The following is a 27,849-nucleotide window of genomic DNA, read 5'->3' on the forward strand; positions in this document are numbered from 1 at the left end:
ACAGGACACAGGACATGATGGGAGGAGAGGCCCTCAGCCAACTAGCTGTACAGAAGGACCCACAAAAGAAAGACACAACAAAAATCAAAACCCAATTACATCAGAGAACCGGCATAAAGGGCATAAATGGCATCTCAAGAGCATCAAGTTCAGGTGATCAAGGAGACTGCACCACTGAATCTCACAGGCCTTGTACAATAGATGTTCAAACCACAGTCAGGAAATCAAAACAGATCAATTTAAGAAGCAGAAGAAAACAAGAAGAATCTCACAAATAATGGAAAGACAAGGAAACAATCCCCAAATGAAAGGTGGAATCCTCAGAAGGAATGCTCAATGAAATAGAAGCAAGTCAACTATCAAATAATAAGTTCAAAACACTTGTTATAGGAAGCTCAGAGAGCTCACTGAGAATTACCAAAAATTAAAAGGAAAATACAAGGAACTTACTGCAAACAATATCAGCATAGAAATGGACATAGAAACAATAAACAAGGGCCAAGAGTAAATGAAGAATACAATTTCTGAACTGAAGAACACAGTAGAAGGAATCAAAAGCAGGCTAAATGAAGTAGAGGATAAAATCAGTGAAGTGGAAGACAAGGTAGAAAAAAACTCCCAGGAAGAGTAAGAAAAGGAAAAAAGATGCAAAAAGAACAAACAGGGGTTAAAGAAAATGCAGAAACACATGAAATGTAATAATATCCATATAATAAGGATACCAGAAATTGAAGAAGAGGAGCAAGGAATACAAAACCTGTTTGAAAAAAAATAATGATGGAAAAATTCCACAATTTGATGAGAGAAAAAGCTACAAAAACTGAGGAAGCATAGAGGGTCCCAATCAAGAGGAACCCAAAGAGGACCACTTTAAGACACATCATAATTAAAATGGAAAAAGTCAAAGACAAAGAGAAAGTCTTAAAGGAGCAAGAGAGAAACAAAAAGCAACATATAATGCACCCCCAATAAGGCTAGCAGCCAATTTCTCAACAGAACCACTACAAGCCAGAAGGGAATGGCAAGAAACATTCCAAGTAATGAAAATCAAAGGCCTGCAACCGAGACTATCCTATCCAGCAAGGCTCTCGATTAAAATGTAAGGTGAAATAGGGAATTTCCAAAAGAAAAGAAGGCTAAAAGAATGCACCTCCAACAAACCAACATTGCAAGATATGCTAAAGGGACTGCTTTAAGAAGAGGAAGGAAAACAGTGAGAGAGACAGGAACAAAGGTACAAAGAGAACAAAATGGTGATGAATAAGTATTATCAATAATAACCTTAAATGTAAATGGATTAAATGCTCCAATCAAAAGGCATAGAATAGCTCAATGAATAAGAAAATATGACCCACACATATTCTGCCTATGAGAGGCACACCTCAGGAAAAAAGACCCACAGAAACTGAAAATGAAGACTTGAAAAAAATATTCCAAGCAAACGGACGTGAAAAAAACAAGCTGGAGAAACAATTCTTATATCAGATAAAATAGGCTTCAAAACAAAAGCCAAAAAAAGAGACCAGAAGGACACTTCATAATACTCATGAGACGAATCCATCAAGAAGACATAGATATTGCAAATATATATGCAGCCAACATAAGAACACCCAAATATATAAGGGAATTGTTGGAGGACTTCAAGAAGAATATATACAACAACACAATTTAGTATGGGATTTTAACACCACACAGTCAAAAATGGATAGATATTCCAAACAAAATATCAACAAGGATATTGTGGAACTAAACAATGCATGAGATCAAATGGATTTAACTCATACAACCTTTCATCCCAAAGAAGCCAAATACACATTTGTTTCTAATACACATGGAACATTTTCAAAGATAGACATGATAGGAAACAGAGCAAGCTGCAACAAATTCAAGAAAATTGAAATCATATCAAGCATTTTCTCACACTACAAGGAATTGAAACTAGAAATCAACCTCAAGGAAAAAATTGAAAAGTATTCAAATTTGAGGAGACGGAATGCCATGCTATTGAACAATGAGTGGATTAAGAAAGAGATCAAGGAAGAAATGAAAAAGTTTCTGGAAACAAATGAGAATGAACACACACCTGCCCAAAACCTATGGGACACCAGATAGGCTATTTTGAGAGAGAAATTCATTGCAATACAGGCCTACCTAAAAAAGATGGAAACATTTCAAATAAACAACTTAACCATACATGTACAAAATTTGGAGGAATAAAAACAAAGAAAATTCAGAACAAGTAGAGGAAGGAAATAACCTAGATCAGAGCAGAATTAAAAGACATAGAAACTAAAATAACAATTCTAAGGATCAATAAATCCAGGAGCTGGTTCTTTAAAAAAAATAAACAAAATCAACAAGATTCTAACCAAATTCATCAAGGATAAAAGAGAGGACCCAAATAAATAAAATCAGAAATGAAAGAGGAGAAATTACAACTGATACCACAGAAATACAAAGGAGTGCAAGAAATTACTACGAAGAAGTATATGCCAAGAAATTTGAAAACCTAGGTGAGGATGGCGTTGGAGTAGGAAGGAGCAGATTCGGCTTTTCTCTGCTCAGGGGAGAAAATCCTGACCGATGTATGGAGTAGAAAGGCAAGCAACCAACATATTTCAGCATTTTTGAAAACAGAGGACCAAGGATTGTGGCAGAACCGAAAGAACAAAGAACAGATCCTAAGGGGAGTGCTGCAGCAAGGTAGGGTCCCAGGACAAGTGTGTGGTCCCGGGGCTGCAGCCCCAGGCCCAGGGTCGCTGCTGGGTTTACCATAGGGTTCTTGGGAGAGAGCCAGGTCAACTGCTCCCTCCCCAGCCGAGCAAGGTCTGAGCGGCTCTGGGAGGAATCCAGGTACTGGCAAACACACGGGGGCGGTGAGCACCTTTTGGAGGCAGTGGACACCAGAGGGGCCGAGTTGTGCAGTGGACCTGGACTCCCACGGTCACCGGTCTAGCTGGAGCGTTTGGCGGTGGGAGAAGCCAGGCCACGGTGGGAGAAGCCAGGCCACTGTGGGGAGTGGCAGGCTTGAAAGGGAGGAATTTCTCAAGAGGAAGGAGTGAATAGGCACAGACACTGGGGAATTCTCCTAAAGTGATCAGTGGCTACAGCCTGTCTGCTACCCAGCTGTGGGCCCACCAGCGGACGCAGACGGGCGCACCGGCGGTCGGGCGCCCTGCAAGGAGAGCATCCCCGCACACCAGCCCACAGCAGTAACCCTGGGGAAAGACCTGATTCCCACACCCAGGGCCCAAAGCTGAGGAGCCAGTGCGAACTCCACTGGCCAAGGAAGAAAAGCCAAACAAATCATCCTTCAGCCTGCCTCAACCAGCAAGAGCAGAAAAACCAGTTTGGCCACTTTGAAATCAAGAGACTATTTAATTTGATTCTATTTTTTTTAACAATTTTTAATTTTTAAGTTTTATTGTTTTTATTCTCTTTTGATTTCTTTTTCCTCTCTTACCTGATTTCTTGTTTTATTCCTTCCTCCTTCCTGTCCTCCAATTTTATCTGTTCTTCCTTCTTTCGTCTGCCTTTTCTATTTTTTACTTTTTTAAATTTTTTCCTAAATACCTACAAGTGAGACAAAATCCTGGATCTGTGAAAAGACCAAAGCTGAACCCAAAGAAGGGGCACCACAACAGCTGGGACAGTGAGATAAATGTTACTCTGCTATTACAGAGAACCTGCAAGTTATTGCATATTTGTATTATTATTATTTTTCCAGTGTTCCTACATCTTTTTTTAACAGTATTTTTATACCCCTCTTCTTTTTGTATAGCCTGATTTGCTAGGCTGGATATATTGTATGACCTGACAGCTTTCCCCTGATATCTCTTTCTATACTGTATTACTAATCTACTGTCCTTTAACTCACCTGTGTCCCATCAGCACACTACTCGATGTTCTGTACTCCCTATGCTTGTTACCTAGATCTCATAGACTCTGCCATATGAATGTTGCCATAATATTATTGTAAATAACTGCTGTTCCATGCAATTGTAATTACTTCACAATACCCCCCCCCCCCAGATCTTAGCCCATTTCAAAGTTTCCTGAACTCTATTACTGCAGTGGTTAACTCTATTCTCTCACATACTACACCTATTTACTATCCTTTACTCCAACCTTACCCCACAATCTGACCGCCCACAACCTCCCTGCTTTATAGATCCAACTCACAATCCTTCCTAGCCCAACAAGAGTCTTATCTTCTTTCCATCCTTTCTAAAAATCAGCTAGCTGGGTGGAAGACCACAGTTAACACTATACATAGTGAAAGGATCTCCTATATCTTCCCTACTTGCTACTACTGTAAATAGCATAGAATTCTCTGTTGCTGTCTTAAACCATTTTGCCTCCCCCCTCCAACTGATGACAAAAAAGAATAAGGTGGACGAGGTGAACACCAGGATACCCACTGGAAGAGGAAACCCAACAACAAAGGAACCACTAACAGATAACAGCAGAAGAAGATGAAGGAGGGAGTAGTAACCACACAAACCTCAATCCAGGTCTTATCTGGAAATACAACTAAACAGTAGAGACAGTACCCAATACAAACAACTGAACAAGATTTCTTTAAACCTTGTACACACAGAAGAACCAGCTTCAACACAACCTGCCCTCACCAGCACAACAAAATACAGAAGGTGGTGGACAGAGTGACCCACATTTAACCAGCTGGCGGGAAAGAACCACCAAAGAAAGACTCAACAACAATCAAAACCCAAAGGCAAACACAAAGCCAACTTAAACGACAGCCCAAGATCAGTGAGCTTGGGGGATCAAGGAAACAGCACCACTGAAACTCACTGCTATTCTACTAAAGAAGTTCACAACATAAACCTAGGGAGCCAGAACAGATCAATATAAGAAGCTGAGGCGAACAAGAAGAGTCTCACAAACAATGGGAAGACAAAGAAATACTCCCCAAATGAAAGGAAAGGAGGAAGCCTCAAAAAGAATGCTAAATGAAATTGAGACAATTCAACTATCAGATATTGAATTCAAAGCAGTGATTGTCAGGAAGCTCAATGAGCTCAAAATGAGCTACCAGAAACTACAGGGAAGCTACAATGAACTCAATGAAAACTACATCAGCATAAAAAAGGAAATAGAAACTCTCAACAAGGGCCAAGAGGAAATGAAGAATACAATTTCTGAACTGAAGAACACAGTAGAAGGAATGAAAAGCAGGATCAATGAAGCAGAAGATCAGATCAGCGAGCTAGAGGACAAAGTAGAAGAAAACACCCAGAAAGAGCAAGAAAAGGAAAAGAGGCTCAGAAAGAATGAAGAGGGATTAAGAGAAATGCAAGGCAATATGAAACGTAATAATATTCATATAATAGGGATACCAGAAGGAGAAGAAGAAGAACAAGGGATAGAAAACCTAGTTGAACAAGTGATGATGGAAAACGTCCCTAATTTGATGAGACAAAAAGTCACACAAATGCAGGAAACACAGAGAGTCCCAATCAAGAGGAACCCAAAGAGGCCCACCTCAAGACACATCATAATTAAAATGGAAAAATTTCAAGACAAAGAGAGAATCTTAAAGGCAGCAAGGGAGAAACAGGAAGTGACACACAACGGGGCCCCAATAAGGCTAACAGCTGACTTCTCAATGGAAACACTCCAAGCCAGAAGAGAATGGCAAGAAATAATCCAAGTAATGAGAACCAGAGGCCTGCAACCACGACTATTTTACCCAGCAAGACTCTCAATTAAGACAGAAGGCCAAATAAGAAGCTTCTCAGACAAAAGAAGTCTAAAAGAATACACCTCCACTAAACCAGCTCTGCAAGAGATGCTAAAGGGACTGCTTTAAGGAAAGAAAGGAAAAGAGAGAGTGAGAGAGGATCACACGTACATAAAAGGCAATGAATAAGTACCTATCAATAATAACCTTAAACGTAAATGGATAAAACGCTCCAATCAAAAGACATAGAATAGCTAATTGGATAAGAAAACATGACCCACACATATGCTGTGTACAAGAGACCCACCTCAGGATAAAAGATCTGCACAGGTTGAAAGTGAAGGGCTGGAAACAAATTTTCCAAGCAAATGGACAGGGAAAAAAAGCCGGGGTAGCAATACTCATATCTGACAAAATAGACTTCCAAAGAAGGTCCATAAAGAGATACCCAGAAGGTCATTTCATAGTACTCAAGGGAAGAATTCACCAAGAAGACATAAATATTGTAAAGGTACATGCACCCAACAGAGGAGCACCCAAATACATAAAGAAAATCTTAGAGGACTTCAAGAAAGATATGGACAGCAACACAATTATTGTGGGGGATTTTAATACCCCTCTATCAAAAATGGACAGATCTTACAAACAAATTATGAACAAAGATATTGTGGCATTGAACAATACCCTAGACGAAATGGGCTTTACTGATATTTACAGAACCCTCCATCCCAAAGAAGCTAAATACACATTTTTTTCAAATGTACCTGGAACATTTTCAAAGATTGACCACATGATAGGACACAAAACAAGCCTCAACAAGTTCAAAAAAATTGAAATCATACCATGTAATTTCTGGGATCACAAGGGACTGAAACTAGAAACCAACCCCAAGGAAAAAAACCCAAAACACTCAAATTCATAGAGATTAAACAGCATGCTATTAAACAATGAATGGGTCAAGAATGATATTAGGGAAGAAATCAAACGGTTTTTGGAAACAAATGAAAACGAACTCACAACAACCCAAAACTTATGGGACACAGCCAAGTGTCCCATAAGGACACTTGTCCTGAGAGGGAAGTTCATAGCGATACAGGCCCACCTAAAAAAGTTAGAAATATTTCAAACAAACAACCTAATCCTACGTCTACAAGAACTCAAGGCAACAACAAAGACAGCCCAGAGCAAGCAGAAGGAAGGAAATAACCAAGATCAGAGCAGAATTAAATGACATAGAGGCTAAAAACATAATTTTAAAGATCAATGAATCCAAGAGTTGGTTCTTTGAAAAGATAAACAAAATTGACAAGCCTTTCAGCAGACTCATGAAGAAAAAAAGAGAGAATACCCAAATAAACACAATCAAAAATGAAAGAGGAGAGATTACAACAGATACCATAGAAATACAAAGGATTGTAACAAATTACTACAAAGAGCTGTATGCCAAGAAATTTGAAAACCTAGATGAAATGGACAAATTTCTAGGAAAATATAATCTTCCAAAACTCAGTAAAATGGAAGCAGAAAGCCTGAACAAACCAATAACAGCAAAAGAAATTGAAGCAGTAATCAAAAAACTCACAACACACAAAAGCCCTGGACCAGATGGTTTCACAGGAGAATTCTACAAAGCATTTAAGGAAGAACTAACACCTATCCTTCACAGACTATTTCAAAAAAATCCAAAAGGATGGAAGACTCCCAAACTCTTTTTATGAGGCCAACATCATCTTAATTCCAAAACCAGATAAAGACACAACAAAGAAAGAAAACTACAGGCCAATATCGCTGATGAACATTGACGCTAAAATCCTCAACAAGATACTGGCAAACCGCATCCAACAGTACATTAAGAAGATCATACACCATGACCAAGTGGGATTCATTCCAGGGATGCAAGGATGGTACAATATTCGCAAATCAGTAAATGTAATACATCACATAAACAAAAGCAAAGACAAAAACCACATGATCATATCAATAGATGCAGAAAAAGCATTTGATAAGGTACAGCACCCATTTATGATAAAAACACTCAGTAAAGTGGGAATAGAGGGAGCATTCCTCAACATAATAAAGGCCATATATGAGAAACCTATAGCCAACATTATACTCAATGGGCAAAAATTAAAATCTTTTCCACTAAGAACAGTAACAAGACAAGGATGTCCACTTTCACCACTTCTATTCAATATAGTACTAGAAGTTCTAGCCACAGCAATCAGAAAAGAAAAAAGAAATAAAAGGAATCCAAATCGGAAAGGAGGAAACAAAACTGTCACTGTTTGCAGATGACATGATATTGTACATAGAAAATCCTATAGACTCCACCAAAAAACTGCTTGACCTAATAAATGAATTTGGTAAAACAGCGGGATGCAAAGTCAATATTCAGAAATCAAAGGCATTTCTTTACACCGACAATGAAACAGCAGAAGCAGAAATCAAGAAAAAAATCCCATTTGAAATAGCAAAAAGAAAAATAAAATACCTAGGAATAAACCTAACCAAAGAGGTAAAGACCTGTATTCAGAAAACTACATAACACTGAGGAGAGAAATCAAGGAAGACACAAACAAATGGAAACATATACCGTGTTCATGGATTGGAAGAATTAATATCATCAAAATGTCCATACTACCAAAAGCAATTTACACATTCAATGCAATACCTATTAAAGTACCAATGGCATATTTCACAGACATAGAACAAACACTTCAACAATTTATATGGAACCATAAACGACCCCGAATAGCTGCTGCAATTTTGAGAAAGAAGAGTAAAGTAGGAGGGATCACAATACCTGACACTAAACTATACTACAAGGCCACTGTAATTAAAACAGCTTGGTACTGGCATAAAAACAGGCACATGGACCAATGGAACAGAACAGAGATCCCAGAAATAAACCCAAGCCTCTACGGCCAATTAATATTTGACAAAGGAAGCAGCAACATAAAATGGAATAAAAATAGCCTCTTCAACAAATGGTGTTGGGAGAACTGGACAGCTACGTGCAAAAAAATGAAACTCGAGCACCAACTTACACCTTATACAGAAATAGATTCAAGATGGATAAAAGACTTAAATATAAAGTGTGACACCATTAAAGTCCTAGAAGAGAATGTAGGTAGGAAAATCTCAGATATTTCACGCAGAAACTTTTTTACTGACTTGTCTCCTAGAGCAAGGGACATAAAGGAAAGAATAAACAAATGAGACCTCATCAAAATTAAAAGCTTTTGCACAGCTAAAGAAAACACTATCAAAATAAAAAGAGAACCAACTGTATGGGAAAACATATTTGGCAATGATACCTCAGACAAGGGTTTAATCTCCAAAATATATAAAGAACTTACATGACTCCACTCTAAGAAGACAAATAACCCAATTAAAAAATAGGCAAAGGACTTGAACACACACTTCTCCAAGGAGGACATACAGAAAATCCAAAGACACATGAAACGATGCTCAATATCGGTAGCCATCAGAGAGATGCAGATTAAAACCACAATGAGATACCACTTCACACCAGTCAGAATGGCCATCATAAACAAAGCAACAAACAACAAGTGTTGGAGAGGCTGTGGAGAAAGGGGGTCCCTAGTGCACTGTTGGTGGGACTTCAGACTGGTACAACCACTATGGAAAGCAGTTTGGAACTTCCTCAGAAAACTAAAAATGGATCTGCCCTTTGACCCGGCAATTCCGTTGCTGGGACTCTATCCTAAGAACACTAAAACACCAATACAAAAGAACCTTTGCACCCCGATGTTCATAGCAGCACAATTTACAATAGCTAGGTGCTGGATGCGACCTAGATGCCCAACAGTAAATGAATGGATCAAAAAACTGTGGTACATTTACACAATGGAATTCTATGCAGCAGAAAGAAAGAAGGAGCTCATACCCTTTGCAACAGCATGGATGGAGCTGGAAAGCATTATGCTAAGCGAAACAAGCCAGGTAGTGAAAGACGAATACCACATGATATCACCTTTAACAGGAATCTAAACAACAAAACAAACAAAAAAAAAAACTAGCAAAATATAAGCAAAGACACTGAAATAGGGGATAGTATGACAGTGACCAGAGGGGAGAGAAGAGGGAATTTCAGGGGGGAATGGGTAGGGTTTACAGGAACAAATTTGGAGGCACATGGACAAAAAGTAGGGGTGGGGGGTAATGGGGGGGGGAAGGGGGGAGGGCTGGGTGGGTGGGCTGGAATGGCAGTAGGGGGGAGAAAACTGTACTTGAACAATGATTAAAAAATAAAAAATATAAATAAATAAATAAAATAAACAATCAAATTATGGATATCTACTCTAAAAAAAAAAAAAAAAAAGAAAACCTAGGTGAAACAAAGTTTCTAGAAAAAATTTCTAGAAAAAATATAATCTTCCAAAACTGAATCAAAAAAAGCAGGAAGCCTTAACAGATCAATAATTGCTGGTGAAATTGAAACAGTAATCAAAAAATCACATCACGCAGCCCTGGTCGGATGGTTTTACGAGAGAATTTTACAAAACATTTAAGAAAGAGCTAACCATTATCCTCAGACTTTTCAGAAAAATCCAAGAAGGCAGAAAACTACAAATCTCTTTTTATGAGGGCAGCATCATGCTAATCCCCAAACCAGCAATGACAAAACATAGAAATAAATCTACAAGCCAATATCATTGATGAACATAGACACTAAAATTCTCAAAAAGTATTGGCAAACAGCATCCAACAATTCACCAAAAAGATCATACACCATGATCAACTGGGTTTCACCCCAGGGATTCAACGGTGGTACAGCATTTGCAAATGAGTAAAAATTATATATTATATAAACAAAAGACAAAAATCATATCACCATGTTAGTAGAGGTGGAAAAAGCATTTGATAAGATGCCGCACCCATTTATGACAAATGTTTGGTTAAACACTTAGCCAAGTGAAAGTAGAGGGAGCATACCTCAACATAATACAGGCCATATATGAGAAACCTACAGTTAACATCATACTAAACAGACAAAACCTAAATATTTTCCCACTAAAATCAGAAACAAGGCAAAGATGTCTGCTTTCACCACTTCTATTCAACATAGTATTGGAAGTCCTAGCCTTAGCACTCAGACAAGAAGATGAAATAAAAGGCATACAAATTGGAAAGGAGGAAGTAAAACTGTCATTGTTTTTAGATGGCATGATAGTGTACACAGAAAACCCAATAGACTCCACCAAAAAAACTACTCAACCAAATAAGTGAATCTGGCAAAACAGCAGGATACAAAGTCAATATTCAGAAATCAAAGGCATTTTTGTACATCAACAATGAAGTATCAGCAAAAGAAATCAGGGAAAAATCCCATTTGCTATGGAAACAAGAAAGATAAAGTACCTAGGAATAAACCTAACCAAGGAGGTAAAAGACCTGTACTCAGAAAACTACACAATACTGGAGAAAGAAATTTATGAAGACAGAAACAAATGGCAGCATATACCATGTTCATGGATTGGAAGAATTAACATCATTAAATGTCCATACTATCCAAAGCAATTTATAGATTGCTTTGCAATCCCTATTAAAATACCAATGACATATTTCACAGATATAGAAGCAACATTTCAAAAATGTATATGGAACCATAAGTGACCCCGGATAGCTGCAGCAATTTTGCAAAAGAACAAAGTAGGAGGGATCACAATATCTGATACGAAACTATATTACAAGGCCACAATAATCATGACAGTCTGGTACTGACATAAGAACACATACATAGATCAATGGAGCAGAACAGAGAGCTCAAAAATAAACCCAAGTCTCTATGGCCAACTACTATTTGACAAAGGGGACAGAAGCATAAGACAGAGTAAAAAATAGCATCTTCAGCAAATGGGGTTGAGAGATCTTGACAGCTATATGCAAAAAAAAAAAAAAGAAGGAAATGAAACTTGACCACCTCCTTATACCATACAGAAAAAATACACACAAGGTGGATAAAATACTTAAATATAAGTTGCAACACTTTAAAACTTGTAGAGGAAAACATAGGCAGGAGAACCTCAGGTATTCCATGCAGCAATATTTTCACTGATCTGTCCCCTACAGCAAGGACATAAATGAAAGAATAAACAAATGGGAACTCATCAAAATAAAAAGCTTTCACATGCCCATAGAAAATATTAGCAAAATGAAAAGGGAACTAACAGTATGGGAAAATATATTTGCCATGATACCTCAGACAAAGCTTGATCTCCAAAACATATAAAAAACTCACACGACTCCACTCCTGGAAGACAAACAACCCAATGAAAAAATGGGCAGAGGAACAGACCAGACACTTCTTTCTGCATGGAGGACATAGAGAGGGCCCAGGGACATATGAAAGGATGCTCAACATCACTTGCCATCAAAGAGAGGCAAATGAAAACCACAATGAGATACCACTTCACACCAGTGAGAATGGTCATTATTAATAAATCAACAAACAACAACTGTTGGTGAGGATGTGGAAAAAAGGGAACTCTAGTGCACTGTTGGTAGGAATGCAGACTGGTGCAGCCACTGTGGAAAACAGTATGGAATTTCCTCAAAAAACTAAAAATGGAACTGCCGTTTGACCCAGCAATTCCACTGCTGGGATTATAGCCTAAGAATCCTGAAATACCAGTCCATAAGAACCTATGCACTCCAATGTTCATAGCAGCACAATTTACAATAGCCAAGTGTTGAAAGCAACCTAAGTGCCCATCAGTAAGTGAGTGGATCAAAAAACTGCAGTACATTTACACAGTAGCACAGTATGCAGGAGAGAGAGAGATAGAAGAAAGAAAGAAAGAAAAAGAAGGGGCTCTTACCCTTTGCAACAACATGGATGGATCTAGAGAGCATTATGCTAAGTGAAATAAGCCAGGCAGTGGAAGACAAATACCACACGGTGTCACTTATAAGTGGAACCTAGACATGACAGTAAGTTTTTCCTCATGTTTTCAAGTTATCTGGTGTGTAACTAAATATAATGGAATGTGGAGGGGAATTTTCTTTCTTATCCTAGAATACAAAAAACTGCACCAGAGTGCATAAATGATGTAAATGTAGAAAGAATTTAATTATTTCTCTTATAATCCCAAATGAATGATAGTTATTCCATTTGGTTTATGAACCATTTGCTCCATTTATGCAAAGGAGAAGTCAGATAAAAGAAATGAGCATAAGATTTTGCTTAAGAAGGGTGGTGTGGAGCCAAGGAAATACAGATTTTCTGTTTCTATTTGAGTATTATTTCAATATTACCCAATGATGATGATGATAATGACAACACTGATAATAATTATGATCAAAGATCTAACATTCTCTGAAGGCTATGAATTTCGTATAGCTCTCTACACTTACTTCACACAGCAGTCTTTAGGACTGTATTGGGTTACACTCATTTTACACATGATAGAACCAATCTGGCCTCACACTTCTTATAAGTATAGAATCCAATTCTTTTCAGTGCTTTGCCATTGTACTAGGTCCACTCTTTACGATGATAAATTTCCAGGACTTGGAAACTGATTGTTATAAAACATCACAGTATGAGCCATGTACGCAACAGGAATCCATTGAGTATTCACTTAATACTATACCTTGGTGATGATGATAATGATGCGAATTACAGCAATGATGGTGGTGGAAAGGAACTTTTCTCCTGATTGAGTTTTGTTTGGGGACCCCATGAATGGCCTTGTCTCCAAGATAGTGTCTTACAAGAAAGAAGATAAGTGATTCATGCAAAGTCACATATAAAAAGAATAGCCCAGATTGGAATTCAAATTTATCTGGCTCTAAGGCCATGTACTTAACCACTTTGCTTTCCTAATCCTAAGATTTGAATTTCATCTTTATCTTATGGCCCAAGCAGTCTTTTAGGATATCAGAAAAAGTGGTATTGATTCCTCAAATAACAGACCTAAATAGCAAGGGTCATAATGGCATTGTTTCTTCCACCATCAATGCCTTCAAAAGTGCCTTCACACCAATTCACAGCTTGAGTACCCTGGCCCCCAAGTTGTAGCCTGGACCTATAATGCATATGGGTGTTCACACAGAAGGAAGCATCCTTTTTCTCTTGAGCTGTAGAACCATGTGCTTTTCAAGATCTTTACCTGGAGTCTCCTCTGCCTCTGGGCCTGGGCTGATGCAGACATCACAAGCACTGCACCAGACACACACAGAGTTAAAGTTACCACAGAACCACCCAAGCATATCAGGGCACATCCAAGGCACTTATGGGAGTATGAACAAGTGAACAAGTAAGAGAGGGATAGGGAGATCTTGTTGGAGCTCCATCTTCATTTTTATCCAGACTGTTTTGGAAGATAATTACCTGTACTCTGAGAGAAGGGGCAGCTCCTTCTGCTTTCACTCCAAATTGCCTAGTCAGACCCAGTTCAGACAACTGCTTGGCCGAAGACTATCTCAACCAATGTTTCCTGTTAGAAATCTTGGGGGTTTTATCTCCTTCCCTACAAAAGGATAAAAGTTTGCTAAAAATAAAAGGAAAAGGAAGGAAAGGTAAAGTGTTCTGACTTATAATGTGGATACTTGTCCTCCAGGTAAGTATGTGCAAAACAGCCCAACATCAGCCTAAGAGAGTTTGGTGCCTGCTGCAGGTTGTAGCAAAGAAACCAATGTCAGATTCCCCTGGAGAAGAATGTGGTTTGGATGAGTCCTTCCACATCCTGCCCTAGCACCACCCCTCAGAGCACCAGGTGGATGGGTTCATCTTGTCTGTAAAATTGTCACAGTGAGCCCCTGAGCCCTCATCTCAATCCAGTCAGAATCCAGCCAGACCAAAACCCACCAGTTTGCCATAACTTTGAATACTAGTCTAGAGACTTGAAGGTCCCCCAAAATGGCATTAGACAGTAAAACAGCGGCACATGGCTGTTTCACTGTTTCATGAGTTGATCACCCACAAAAAAAGAACTTGGATGTATTTTACTGACATTGGAAAAAGTGAATGCATGGCCAAACATGGTGTACTGCCCCCCCCCCTGCAAAAAAAGCATCTTACTAGGGGGAATCCCCCAAAACCCAAATTATCTTCTGGAGGGCAGACCCCTTGTAGTACAAGTTTTCTCCACTGGATGAGTGTTCTAAGAATCCATCTGTATCAGTGTAAAAGCCGGCATTCTTGTGAGAGGCTGCATTTGGCTTCAGTGAATTTTTTTTGAAGGCTCAAGGCCTTTACCCATTTCATGATGGGTGATTTATGAGCACACCTGCCCATAATACACTGAGTGTTCAGCAGTTGTTGCCCAAACACGGATTGACTCCCATGCCGCACATTTCCCTATTTACCCAATATTTCCCCAAGCAACTTTTTAAAATATATTTTATTGATTATGCTATTACAGTTGTCCCATTACCCCCCTTCATTCCCCTCCACCCTGCACACCCTCTCCCACCCACATTCCCCCCTTTAATTTATGTCCATGTGTCATAAGTTCTTTAGCTTCTACATTCCCCATACTATTCTTGCCCTCACCAGCTATTTTCTACCTACCATCTATGCTACTTATTCTCCATACCTTTTCCCCCTTTCCTCCTCCCTCTCCTCTGTTGCTAACCCTCCATGTGTTCTCCATTTCTGTGGTTCTGTTCCTATTCTAGTTGTTTGCTTAGTTTCTTTTTGGTTTTGTTTTAGGTGTGGTTGTTAATAATTGTGAGTTTGCTGTCATTTTACTATACATGTTTTTTTTGTATCTTATTTTTCTTAGGTAAGCCCCTTTAACATTTCATAAAATAAGAGCTTGGTGATGATGAACTCCTTTAACTTGACCTTATCTGAGAAGCATTCACCCAGTCTTGCCCCAAGCAACTTTTTTTTTCTGTTTCCCTTTATGAAAAAAAATCCTCTAAGGGAAAAGTTTTTGCCATGTAGGAGACGTGTAAAAAAAAATCAGAAGCACTAATAGGCATAAAAATTGATGAGTTAAAAAACTATTTTGAGCAGTGGAAAAATGTGTCAATTGGTATATTGCATGAAATGGAGAGTACTTTGAAGGTGACTGAAGTTTAAACATACAAGAATAAATACACGATTTTTTATAAACAAATAACGTTTTTGAGGGGATTCCCCCTCAAATATTAGATTCCCTCCCTTGGCTTTTTATATTATCTTTCTCTGTTAAAGGTAATCTTAAATTTTTGTATAAATTTATCAATATATTTTAAAGTTTGTACTTTAAAAATAAATGCTGTTATAGAATTCTACTTCCTGAACTTCAATAAACATTCACCAATATTTCCTTCTAATTATTTTATCATTCATATTTGTAATACTGGAACACATATTGTACTATATATATATATATATATATATATATATATATATCTCAGATGTCCTCATGCTTCAGTATGTATCATAATCAGTTGAAGGAACTTGTGAACTCTTATTTCTACAGCCTACCTTTAGTCAATAGGTAGGGCCTGTAAATCAGTATTTTAAAGATGTTCCCCAGGTGATTCTGATGCCAGTGATTATTCAAGACTGATAAAATATTTGGAGTGCCACAAAACATTCTCCTTTGAAACAATTTAACTAAAAATCTGTCACAGAATTTTGAGACCTATTAAAGCAAATTTTAATGAGAAAAAAATTGGAGTGCAATCAGTTGCATGCACTATTTCTTTTTGGAATTGCTTGTCGCAATACTAGAGAAACAAAAAAGATTTGTATAAGATTATAGCCAATAGCAGAATTTGGGCAAATCTACTGGTTCTTTGTAAATAATCAATCAAGAAATCAAATACTAAAACATGATGTGTCAGTTAAACACAAGTATGTGGGGATATCAGGAGGAAAAGATAGTCTGATCTGTAGGGGAAACTTAATTCCTAACATTTATAGTAGCCATTTGACATTAAGTGCATTTATGAAGTTCTTACTGCCTTTGCAAGGTTTTTTTTTTTTTTTTTTTTTTTTTTTTTTTTTTTTTACGTTTCAGCTGGGGATGAGGAAAAGGAAACTAATCTTTTAGCTTTGTTTCCTGTATAGTTTTTGTGCAGCTTATGCATATTCTAAACCAGTAAAGCAGGCCCACCAGGAGCCTTCAGGGACAGATAATCTCACATGAGAAGGAAGACAGAATCTTAGTCCTTAGAACTAGGGCAGCAACTCTGACTACAGCATTTTGCACTCAACCTTGTACCTGTCCAACTCTTAAAATGGACTCACTGTGCCTGTCTCCTATGGACAGGAGGGGCTGTAGGAATGAAAAACAAAAGGGGCTGTTTTGCTAAGAACTCTGCGAGATGTTGTGACCCAAGAAACCCTGGAACAATTCCCGCTTACAGTGTTAAGTGTCACTATAAAGCAGAAAGAGGCTTTAGAAAACCAAGTGGTCAGTTCAGCCCACTGGGGACTCCAAGTAACTCAGTGGGTTTTGGGTACTCAAGGACTTCAGTGCCCCATCAGAGAGCAAAGGGCCCAGAAGAGCATCAGTGCCTAACAGACATAACAGGACCCAAGGGTGGAGCTCACCAGCAAATGGACACGGAAACCCCGTCTCCCCACCTATTATACTTGTTACAGAGCACAGGTTGAGTAATGCCAGAGCCCTCCCTCAAGTAACTATGGTCTGCAGTAGGTTGGGGTTCTGTATGCACAGGTGGGAACAAAAGCCCACCAAGCACAGCTCTTAAGTCCCCTCCTTTGTTCCCCACAGAAGCTCTGAGGCAAATGCTTTCCCCATGAAAAGACCAGGTCTTAAGCATGTCTGTAATTGCCAATTTTATTCCTCTGGCTGAGAGGACCAGAGGTGATTTGATGTTTACATTCTTCATCAAGAGTTTAGATGCCCCCATTGCCCTTATAAGCTGGTTGCAAATTACTTGATTTTCTTATTTTAAAAAATTTAATTCTTTGACAGTTGTTCATTAAAAATTACATATAAACAGAAAGCTCACACCACAGAGAAATAAGCAGTTGTTTTTGATGTATGCATGTATGTATGTACATACACACCCCCTACACACAATTTGGGATTTTTATCCTACATAACGTGAGCTGATACTAAATATGCTGCTTTGTAACTTGTTATGTTTTACTTTATAATATGGGATGAACATATTTTCATGCATTTGTGTGAAACTTCCCAACTGAAAAATGGACCTGGAGAATGGGTCAAAATACAAAATCCAGTAAGATACTGGTAACAAGAAAACTACGTAAAACAAAATTCCACCAGGTGATTAAAAGTAAAACGAAGGTAAAAGATACATCAGGAAATGCTAACAGAAAGAAAGCAGGGGCCAGATTTTACTATCAGATTAAAAAAAAATAGAATTCAAGGCCTAAAGCACACAGGATAAGGACGTCTGCGTGAATGTCTTTGCTTCCACTGCATCATCACAAACTTGTTTCTTACTCTTCTTATTTCTTCCCTAAGCCTTTCCAACTCATCTACTCCTCTTAGCATTTCTTCAGGGTCCAAATGCCTAACCGGACTGTCCTCTTTAAATTCCTGGACAGGTTGAGTCAGCCCGTTCCTAAGGTTTCCTTCTGCCACCTGTGGTACATCTTCTGAAGAATGGTCTTCCTCAGCCTTTGGCATGTTCTGTGGTTTTCCTTCACTTTCTTCAGAAGACTTTTGCATGTTGAGTATTTTTCTATTATTCCCTTTTTGAATTAATCCTAGAAAACAAGGAAACAAAACAACTAGATAGATGCCAGGCAAACAGACCAGCAGCCAGAGTATGGGTTCCCAGAGAGTGGTCTTTCTCATTCAGATCCCTAATTGTCCAAGTTTTCCAACTAAAGAAGGCTGGATCTGCAAGCTCAGAACTCCCCTGACTCCACCCCTTCCTCCACTTCCCTTTCCCTCCCCCTCTCATTCCAGCTCCATCTTCTCTAACTCCAGCTTCAGTCCACCATTTCCCAGCAGGCCCTACTACTAGGCGGGGAGAAATGCAGCTGCGCGGAAACAATTAACCCCTCCCTCACCGCAGGTCTCCAACACTCCTATCCCTTTTTCTAAGCTATTCCTACCTCCAGCTCTCACCTGGGACCGGCTGGCCCGGTCTCTGGCCTCCCCTCCCCCTTCCATGCCCTCTCTCCCGCCTCATTTCCGCCACAGGCTCTGCAAAGACCTCCGGGCTTAATGCAGATGGGGAGAGGCTGCTGCGGCGACTGCGAGACGTGCTTTGGTGTCACCCACACTCCAACATCAAGGGAACAGAGGCAATTGCGCTCTTACACTGACCTGTAGGGATTCAGGGAATTTTTCTCCTTCTTCCCTCACTCGATTTGTGTCGTTCTCCCAAAGGCGAAGAGTCCTGCAGACGGACAGGAGTGCTTGGTCAGGAAGCCAGTACCCTAATCACGGGTCCCCTTCATGATTCTAGGCCTTGTTTCTCTAAAGTTTCCCCACGTCCTCATCCTCTTTCCTTTTAAGGTAACCCCTTCCCCCTCCCCCGGTGTCCACTGATTCCCAGCAAACGGAATGGAAGTTATTTCCAAATTACTTCATCTCTCTCACACGCGACCCCCAATTGACTACATTTCTGCCTCTCAACCCCTACCCCCACCAAACAGCCCAAAATTTCCTGCACAATAATGGGAGTTTGGCGGAACCATAGTGTTGAGAAAGCAGCTCCAGCCGCGCTTCGTTTCTGTTCTCGAACTCCTTGACCCCAGGGTCCTCAAGGCAGCTCCCACCTTTACACTCACCTGAGAGGACCCAGGACACTGTACTCCTCCCGCAATAGGGAAATGCTACAGGGAAACAAGCTCCGACTATAAGGACTTCTGCACACGTCGACTCCTGGTCACGTGAGGGCCGCGCGTCATCAATGAGCTGGAGTCCTCAGTTACCCCTCCCATTTAACACTGCAACCCTCCCCCTGCATTCCCTTAACTTGATGGTGTCAATCTTTTATCGTTATTTTCCAATCGGAGACAATAAAACTGGTACTTCTCCATGCGGTTTCTACTTGTCTTCTTCAGATTACCAAAGAGGATCCACCTCTTGGGTTTAATGGACCATTTTTCTCTTTTCTTTGGGGAATCTTCTCCTTCACTCTCCTGCTCCCAATTCGTGCACCTCTCTTCCTCCCCCAACATTCTACAGTCCGTCCTTTCCCCGGGAGTCGTATTTAGCATTAAAATGGATGAAGTTGTAGACGGAGGGTGGGGGACGACTGGAAATGAATCTAAGAGTGAAGGTGTGGGGTGTTTTTTACTATTTTCTTGAATAGATGAGTTTTTGTGTAATGTTCTAAACAGCATACTTTTAAAATATTTTAAAAAGAGATGCCACATAAGCAGTACTTGACACATTATGGAGGACAAATTAGTTATATCGATTTTAAGACTGGAAAAGCTTTCTAACAGCTATGAATGAAATGACAGTTTACAACAATATATAGACGCGTTAGAAAAGAAACTTTTTAAACTTTTGTCAACATAAGAAACATTCAAACCTGTAGAGATTTTGTGTGAGTTTATTTGAGCCAAACTGACAAGTGCCAGGAAGCAAAACCTCAATGAATGGAGATAATGCTCCAGAGAATGATAGTTTTGCATATAATTTAATTTATTACAATCAAAAGAAGAGAATAAGTGGATTACACGAAATCCATTTGTGATAGATTAGGGAGGCAGGAGAAATCAAAGTGAGGGAACCTCTGAGATTGGATAAAAAGTAAAATGATAGACACATATTTTACATAGGTGAGTACAGGATAGCAACAGTCAACAATTAACATGATAACAATAACAATGAAGACATTTGTGGTCTCTCCATTGTTCAGGGCCTGTGATTTGAGGGGTCTGGAAAAAAGAAATTAGACATTCCAAAAGTATATTATCAGTGACGCCAAAAGACAAGAGAAGGCTCAGTTAAGATAAAGATTGATCTTTGTTAGGGAAAAATACTGGCCTAGAACATGACTACCCATCATGTCCTGCTTTTAGGTCGAAACTTTTTAATTTCAGATCATTCTATGTGGTTACTTTGGTCTCTGAGTTTGTAAGGCTGCCTTGCAGGCCTACCCTGAGCTTGTCAGGTTTAGTATGTGGTCCATTTTCTTCCACAAATCCCCCTTTTTGTCATAAATCAATCCAAAGGGTGCATTGGTGACCAGCCCTTTGGTTAGATAACAAGTTCCCACAGTGTTCGGAAGGCTGCATTCCTAAGAGGTTTCAGTGTCAGCATTTGTCTTGCTAAACAATGGACTATTGGGGATGGGGCTAGACTGTAACCCTGGATGGACATCTAGGTCCAATTTTTTTTTTCTTCAGTGTGAAAGGCAGGCAAATGGGAGGCAGTCAGGTCTTATGAGCCTTTATTAAGAAAGATGCTAAATGAAATAAGCCAGTCAGAGAAAGATAAATACCATATGACTTCATTCATATGTGGAATCCAATGAACAAACTGAATTAACAAGCAAAATAGAGACAGACTCATAGATGGAGAGCAGGATAACAGCCAAGGGGTGGGGGTAGGTGAGGTGGTGGAGGGATCCAGCAAAAAGGAAAAAGGACTCATGGACATAGACAACAGTGTGGTGATTGCATGGGGCGGGGGATATAAGGGGAGTAAATGCTACCAAAAATACAATAAAAAATAAAATAAAGGTGACAGAAAACTCAAAAAAGAAAAAGAAAAGCACTCTGGATCATTTTTAACTTATGAGCTATCACAATCCAGGTTTTGTTGCCTGTCTTACTTTTTTATATTTTGCATCTAGTATAACATTCACTTTTAGTTTGAGGGCACACCATATACCTTTTCAATTTTTATAATCTGACCATGAGATGAGTTTCTACTTACTATAGCCCAGTTAATTCCCATTGGAAGCACTCAGGTGCTGTTATGAATTTGATTCCCAATAGTTGGGCAATTGGAAGCTATAATGTTAAGTTTTAATTGGGGCCAAGGCTGTAAGAACATAATGCTGTAAATTACAATTACTATCTAAAAAATTCCAGAGGCCAGGAGTACATGAAGAGTTTTATAAGTAAAATTTTCTGTGCCTTAGCAGCAGTTATAGATGACCATATTTTCATAGTCATTTTAGCTTCTATCTGAATTAATATAGTTAACAATATTTGTTGGGTTAGAGAGTAGGCACATTCAAGACAGACTATCTCCTTTTAACCTATAAAAATATATATGTCTCACCCTGGTTGGTGTGGATCAGTGGTTGAGTGCCTGCCTGGGAATCAAAGGTATCGATTTCCAGTCTAGGGCACATGCCTGGGTTGTGGGCTAGGTCTCCAGTAGGGAGTGTATGAGAGGCAACCACACATTCATGTTTTTCTCCCTCTCTTTCTCCCTCCCTTCCACCTGTCTAAAAATAAATAAATAAAATCTTAAAAAAATAAAAATATACACATCTCTTTCCTTCTTTTTGCAGTAACATTTCTTCTGAATTTCAAAACAGAAACCACAAAAAGAATAGTATTGATACTATAAAAGTTATACACCTTCAGCAATAAACACTTGGAGTGTATATATACACAAGGTTTGAAAAAACTCTAAAGAACAAGTACAATTATTATTATTAATATTAATATTAGCAGACAATGATAGTGCTGCCATGATCATAGGGGTGTTTTTTTCTGATTTCTTTGGATAAATTATCTGAAATGGAACCACAGAAATACGGCAGTTACATACAATACAGTGTACAGTTGATGTGTTGTAAAATTGTACGTTTGCAACCTGTATAAATTTCTTAACCAGTGTCACCCCAATAAATTGAAAAAGGGGGAAAAACAACAAAATTAAAGAAACCCAGCATGGTACTGGAAGAAAAATAGACATAGATCAATTGAACAAAATAGAGAGATCAGAAATAAACTCACACCTATATAGTCAATTATTTTTTGACAAAGGAGGCAAGAACATACAATGGAGTAAAGACAGTCTATTTAATACATGGTGCTGGGAAAATTGGGTGGATACTTGCAAAGACATGAAAGTAGAGCACCTACTTACTCCATATAAAAGAACAAAGTCAAAATGGATTAAGACTTAAATGTAATACTTGAAACCATAAAAATCATGCAAGAAAATGTCGGCAGTAAAATCTTAGACAATTCTCATAGCAATATATTTTTCTGCTATGTCTCCTAAAGCAAGGGAAACAAAAGAAAAAATAAACAAGCGGGACTATAACTAAAATGTTTTTGAACAGAAAAGTTTTTGCACAGACAGTCCACTGAATGGGACAACACTTTTACAAATGATATTTCTGATAGGTTAATATCCATAATGTATAAAGAATGTATACAACTCAACACCAGAAAACCAAACAATCCAGTTTAAAAAATGGGCAAAGGACCTGAATAGATACTTCTCTAAAGAGGACATTAAAATGGCTAATAGACATATGAAAAGATGCTCAACATCACTAATCATCAGAGAAATGCAAATTAAAACCACAAAGAGATATCTCCTCACACCTGTCAAAATGGCTATCTATCGTCCATAAATCAACAAACACCAAGTGTGGGTGAGAATGTGGAGAAAAGGGAACATTCATACACTGTTGTTGGGAATGCAGATTGATGCAGCCATTGTGTAAAGCAGTATGAAATTACCTCAAGAAATTAAAAATGGAACTGCCTTATGACCCAGCAATTCCACTTCTAAGAATATATCCAAAGAAACCTGAAACACTAATTCAAAATAATATATGTACCCTTATATTCATTGCGGCTTTATTTACAATAGCCTAGATCTAGAAGCTGCCCAAATGGTCATCAGTAGATGACTAGATAAGAAAGAAGTGGTACATTTTTACAATGAAATGCTACTTGGCCATAAGAAACAGCGAAATCTTACCTTTTGCTCAACAGGCATGGATCTGGAGTTTATTATTCTAAGTGAAATAGGCCAGTCAGAGATAGACAAATCTCATATGATTTCACTTATATGTAGAATGTAATGAACAAAATAACCTAACAAGCAAAATAGAAATAGACTCATAAATATAGAGAACAGACTGAACAGCTGTCAGTGGAGAGGGTTTTGGGGGTTGGGTGGATAAAATGTAGTAATTCAGTAAAAACAAAAAAGTCATACACACAGACTACAATATGGTGATTACCAGAAGGAAAGGTGGATGGAGGAGGTGGAGAAGGTAAATGGGGATAAGTGGTGAGAAAAAAGACTTTGTGTTGTGAACACCCAATATAATATAAATTATGTATTTTATAATTGTACACTTGAAACCTATATAATTTTATTAAACTATGTCACCCCAATAAATTCAATAAAGATAAAAATATCATCTGTGCACACCAAAAATATTTTAAAAGCTGATAATCTCACTATATTAAAAAATATGATATAATCCTAAAACCATTAATTATTTTTTAAACATTTTATTTATTTATTTTTAGAGAGAGGACAAAGGAGGGAGAAAGAGGAGGAGAAAAACATTGATTGGTTGCCTCTTGTACATGCCCCAGCTGGGGATTGAACCTATAGTCTGGGCATGTGCCCTGTCTGGGAATGGAAGCAGGGATCTTTCATTTTGTAGGATGATGCCCAACCAACTGAATCACACAGTGAGAGCCCATTAATTATTTTTTAAAACTCTTTTGGCAAACTCAAAATATAAACTGTGTTAATCTGACAAAGTATCTATAAAATGTATCTAAGGTAATATTATAATTAATGTTATAATACTGAAAGTTTTCACCTTGAATTTGGAAATAAGTTCTCTGCTGTTCAACATTGTACTGTAAGTCCTAGCAGTGCAATAAAGAAAAATAAATAGGAAAGAAAATAAATGAGTCCAGAGGATTATATATGAAGAAATAAAATTAGTTGTTATAGAAAAATGCAATCATTTAAGAGAAGGAAGGAGCAGAAATATGCATTTGTAGTCTCTTATTATTACATAATTACCTTTTGGTGTGTGCTTTTCTGTATCCATGGATTCAAATAAATGTCTGGGTTCATTTGCTTTCAGAACTGGATAATTTCCTCTAGTATTTTTTATAAGGTGTATGCCAGCAACAGAATCTCTCATTTTAGTTTATCTAAGAATTTATTTTGCCTTTATTTTGGAAAGATAATTGGTAAATATAGGATACATTGACAGATTGTGTGTTTGAACAGTTTGAATATGGTGTTTGACTTCCTGGCATTGGTTGTTTTGATGACAAATTAGCTGCTAATTTTATTGGGGTTCTCTTGTAAATTGGGAGTCATTTTTGTCTTACTACTTTCCACATTTTTTCTAGTCTTTCAGCATTTTCACTATGTTGTGTTTGTAGATCTCTTGCATTTATCCTACTTGCAATGCATTGAGTTTCCTGGATAAGTAGATGGATATTTTTCTTCAAATATGGGAAGTTTTCAGCAATTATTTCTTTGAAATTTTCCTGCTCCTTTCTTTCTCTTTTCTGTCCTTTTAGTATTCCCATTAGGTATATGCTTGGGCAATTAATGGTGTCCCATATTTCACGGAGACTCTGTTCAATTCCTTTATTCTTTTCCTCCTCTGTTCCTCAGATGATACAAATATATAAATCTTAGTATTCACCAATTCTTTCTCAAATCTGCTGCTGAACATCTCTAGTATTTTTTTTTAATCTTTGTACTTTTCAGAATTTCTACTTGTTTCTTTTCATATCTATCTATATTGATTTTTTATTTGATGTGACATTGTCATCATATGTGCCTTTACTTCTTTAATCAAAGTTTTTTATTATTCTTCAAATATATTTATATTGTTTACTTTGAATTTTTTGTTAAATTCAACATCTGGTCACTCTCACAGGCACTATCCATTGCCTGCTTTGTTTCTCCCCATGCATGTCTTATATTTTTTCAAATAATATATTTTAGTAACTCTGAGTATTGGTACTCTCCTTCTGGGGCTTATTATTGTTGTTATTTGCTTATTTGTTTAGTGAATGGTTAAATTATTTAACTAATGTCTATTTCCTCCCTGCTGTGTGTAGCTTCTTATGTTGCTCCTCAGAGGGCAGAGCATTGAGTATACCCAAAGTCTGTCTGAGATGACAGTGGTTTTGGCAGTCCTCTCTTTATTGTCTCTTCCCTAGAACACACTTGGCTGTTAAGCTCCACTAATAAGCTGATTGATTGCTCTGTTGTTTTTAACTACGTACTGGGACATAAGTTGGTCCACAGATTCATGGAATTAAATTTGGCTCCTTTTCAGAGATAGTTTTTGAGGGAGAGGAAGGTGATAAACAGGGTAATCATGGAGAGCATGTTCTGAAGAGAGACAGGTATTCTCTGAAGTTCCGATCAGATCTTCATCCTAGGCAAGCTCTGTGAACCTGAGTTTTGGTGGTGTAACCTTTATGTGTGTTCATGCCTCTCCTCCAGATATAGTATGGAGCCTAGTACACATACCTGGTCCCTCCCTTCAGAGAGCTTTTTGTTCTTCTATTTGCTTTCCCTAGCTGCATTGGGTTTCTATAACTGCCTTCAGGAGATATGAACTTTGTTCTTCTTCCTGGAGATAAAGTCTGTTGTTTACTAAGGGAAATAGGTCTGGTTGGAATTTCAACAGTGACTGTTGCCTCCCTCTCTTAACTAGCATTACGGGGCAAGTTTTCTTAGATTTTCTTTGATCTTCCTTGGGAACACCTAGTGGAGTTTCTGGAGTAAAGCCTGCAAGAAGATAGCAAGCCCCTTTATGTCTATAGCCCACAGGGACTTCAAACTCTCATGCCATTCTTCATTAAGACTTTAGAAACTCATTAGCAAATTTTAGCTAAATTTTCTTGCTGTCCTACATGGTTTCTGGTGGTTTCTATCCCAAATAAACAAATGCATGGGTACTCTTTCTTCCTCCATAAATGTCTTCCTAGATTCTGGGATAATTGTTTGCCCTGTGGTCTCAGTTCTCTGATGGTTTTAAGAATATTGATTGTTTTGCAGTTTATCCAATTTCTTTTACTACTGTAAGTGTGAGTGGCATTCTTTTAAGCTCTCCATTTGTTGCTGAAGCCAAAAATTGCCTTGCTCATTTTAAAACTTAAATATAACACTCGATTTAAATGCCCATTGCTTCCCATAAGCAGTACAAACTCTTTTGCTCTAGTAACTTACAGTGGACAGGAAGTTGGATACTATTCTCAGAAATAGTTCCCTCCTTATCCCAGAACCATTTCTTGTGTTTGGAAGGATAGCGAGGGAGGAGCAAAGTAGATATCTCTTAGTATATGACTGCCATTAACAACATTGTCTTTTGGCTCAACAAGTGATATGTTACATACCTTCCAATGACAGGAACTCTCTTCATTGTCAGTCATAAAGCTTTGCATCTTTTCTAACTTTTTTTCTCTTTGATATATGAAGGAGAACTTTGTAGGGATGGAAATGAAACTCCATAACATAAAAATTTAAAACATTTTCCCTTTCAGAGTCAAGTACAAACCTGGGTTGGACCAGATAATTGGGATTTAAAATAAAAGAGTTAAACTCTTCTCTGAGTCCAGTGAAATAATCCCCTAGAACAATAAAAGCAGACAGTGATCCCAACCAAACTTGCTCATACTTCCAAGAGGACCTTTATTGTGCCTGGGCCTGTTTGGGTGGTTTGGTGACTACTTCCGTTCTGTATCTGCCTGGTGCAGTGCTTCTGATGTCTGAGTCAGTCCAGAACCCAAACACAGAAGATCCCAGGCAAAGGGAACTTGCAAAGGCATGTGGTCCTCCAACTCAGGAAAAAAAAAATTACCGCCCATCTGAATGTTAACATGCATTGTAGGCACAGCTCATGATTTGATGGCCAAGGCAGTTAAGCTGTCAATATGCATAAAATGCCTTTTTAAGGTGGAAGAAGCAATGTCATTGTGAACCTTACTCTTTAAGTCTGTCATTAGAAGAAACATTACTGCTGTTCTGACATCGTAAAGGATTGGTCGGAGAAAGGGTGAAAATAGATTTCAAATTGTGGTTTTGGAAAATCAAACTAGTTAAGGGTTATCAGCTTAGAGACAGATAAACTGTTCCCCTTACTGGTAAGTAACCTTACATATATCAAATACACTCTTTTAGCCTCAATTTAGTCACCTATTATTATGCTCTCTAGAGAGCATAATAATATGATATATCATATTATGATATGATATAATATAAAGAACTAGAGAGCTCTCTAGTTCTTTCAGA

General features: G+C 38.2%; 3 protein-coding genes across 4 annotated transcripts in view; 1 reads left to right on the top strand and 2 right to left on the bottom strand.

Moving 5' to 3' along the window:
* The window catches only part of BEX3 (brain expressed X-linked 3), a 130,145-nt gene that overhangs the window by 77,042 nt on the left and 25,254 nt on the right, over positions 1–27,849 (bottom strand). The window lies entirely within an intron of this gene.
* Positions 1–27,849, top strand: part of LOC114504770 (protein BEX1-like) — a 131,763-nt gene that overhangs the window by 27,059 nt on the left and 76,855 nt on the right. The window lies entirely within an intron of this gene.
* Positions 17,458–19,538, bottom strand: TCEAL8 (transcription elongation factor A like 8). The gene is made up of 3 exons (XM_028522550.2): positions 19,413–19,538; positions 18,946–19,018; positions 17,458–18,377 (listed from the first exon to the last, which is right to left on the bottom strand). Exon 3 carries the CDS (start codon positions 18,337–18,339, stop codon positions 18,031–18,033), a length of 309 nt encoding a protein of 102 aa, XP_028378351.1. The 5' UTR covers positions 18,340–18,377; positions 18,946–19,018; positions 19,413–19,538; the 3' UTR covers positions 17,458–18,030.

This window comes from Phyllostomus discolor, chromosome X (genome assembly GCF_004126475.2).
Source record: "Phyllostomus discolor isolate MPI-MPIP mPhyDis1 chromosome X, mPhyDis1.pri.v3, whole genome shotgun sequence".
Classification (NCBI taxonomy): Eukaryota; Metazoa; Chordata; class Mammalia; order Chiroptera; family Phyllostomidae; genus Phyllostomus; species Phyllostomus discolor.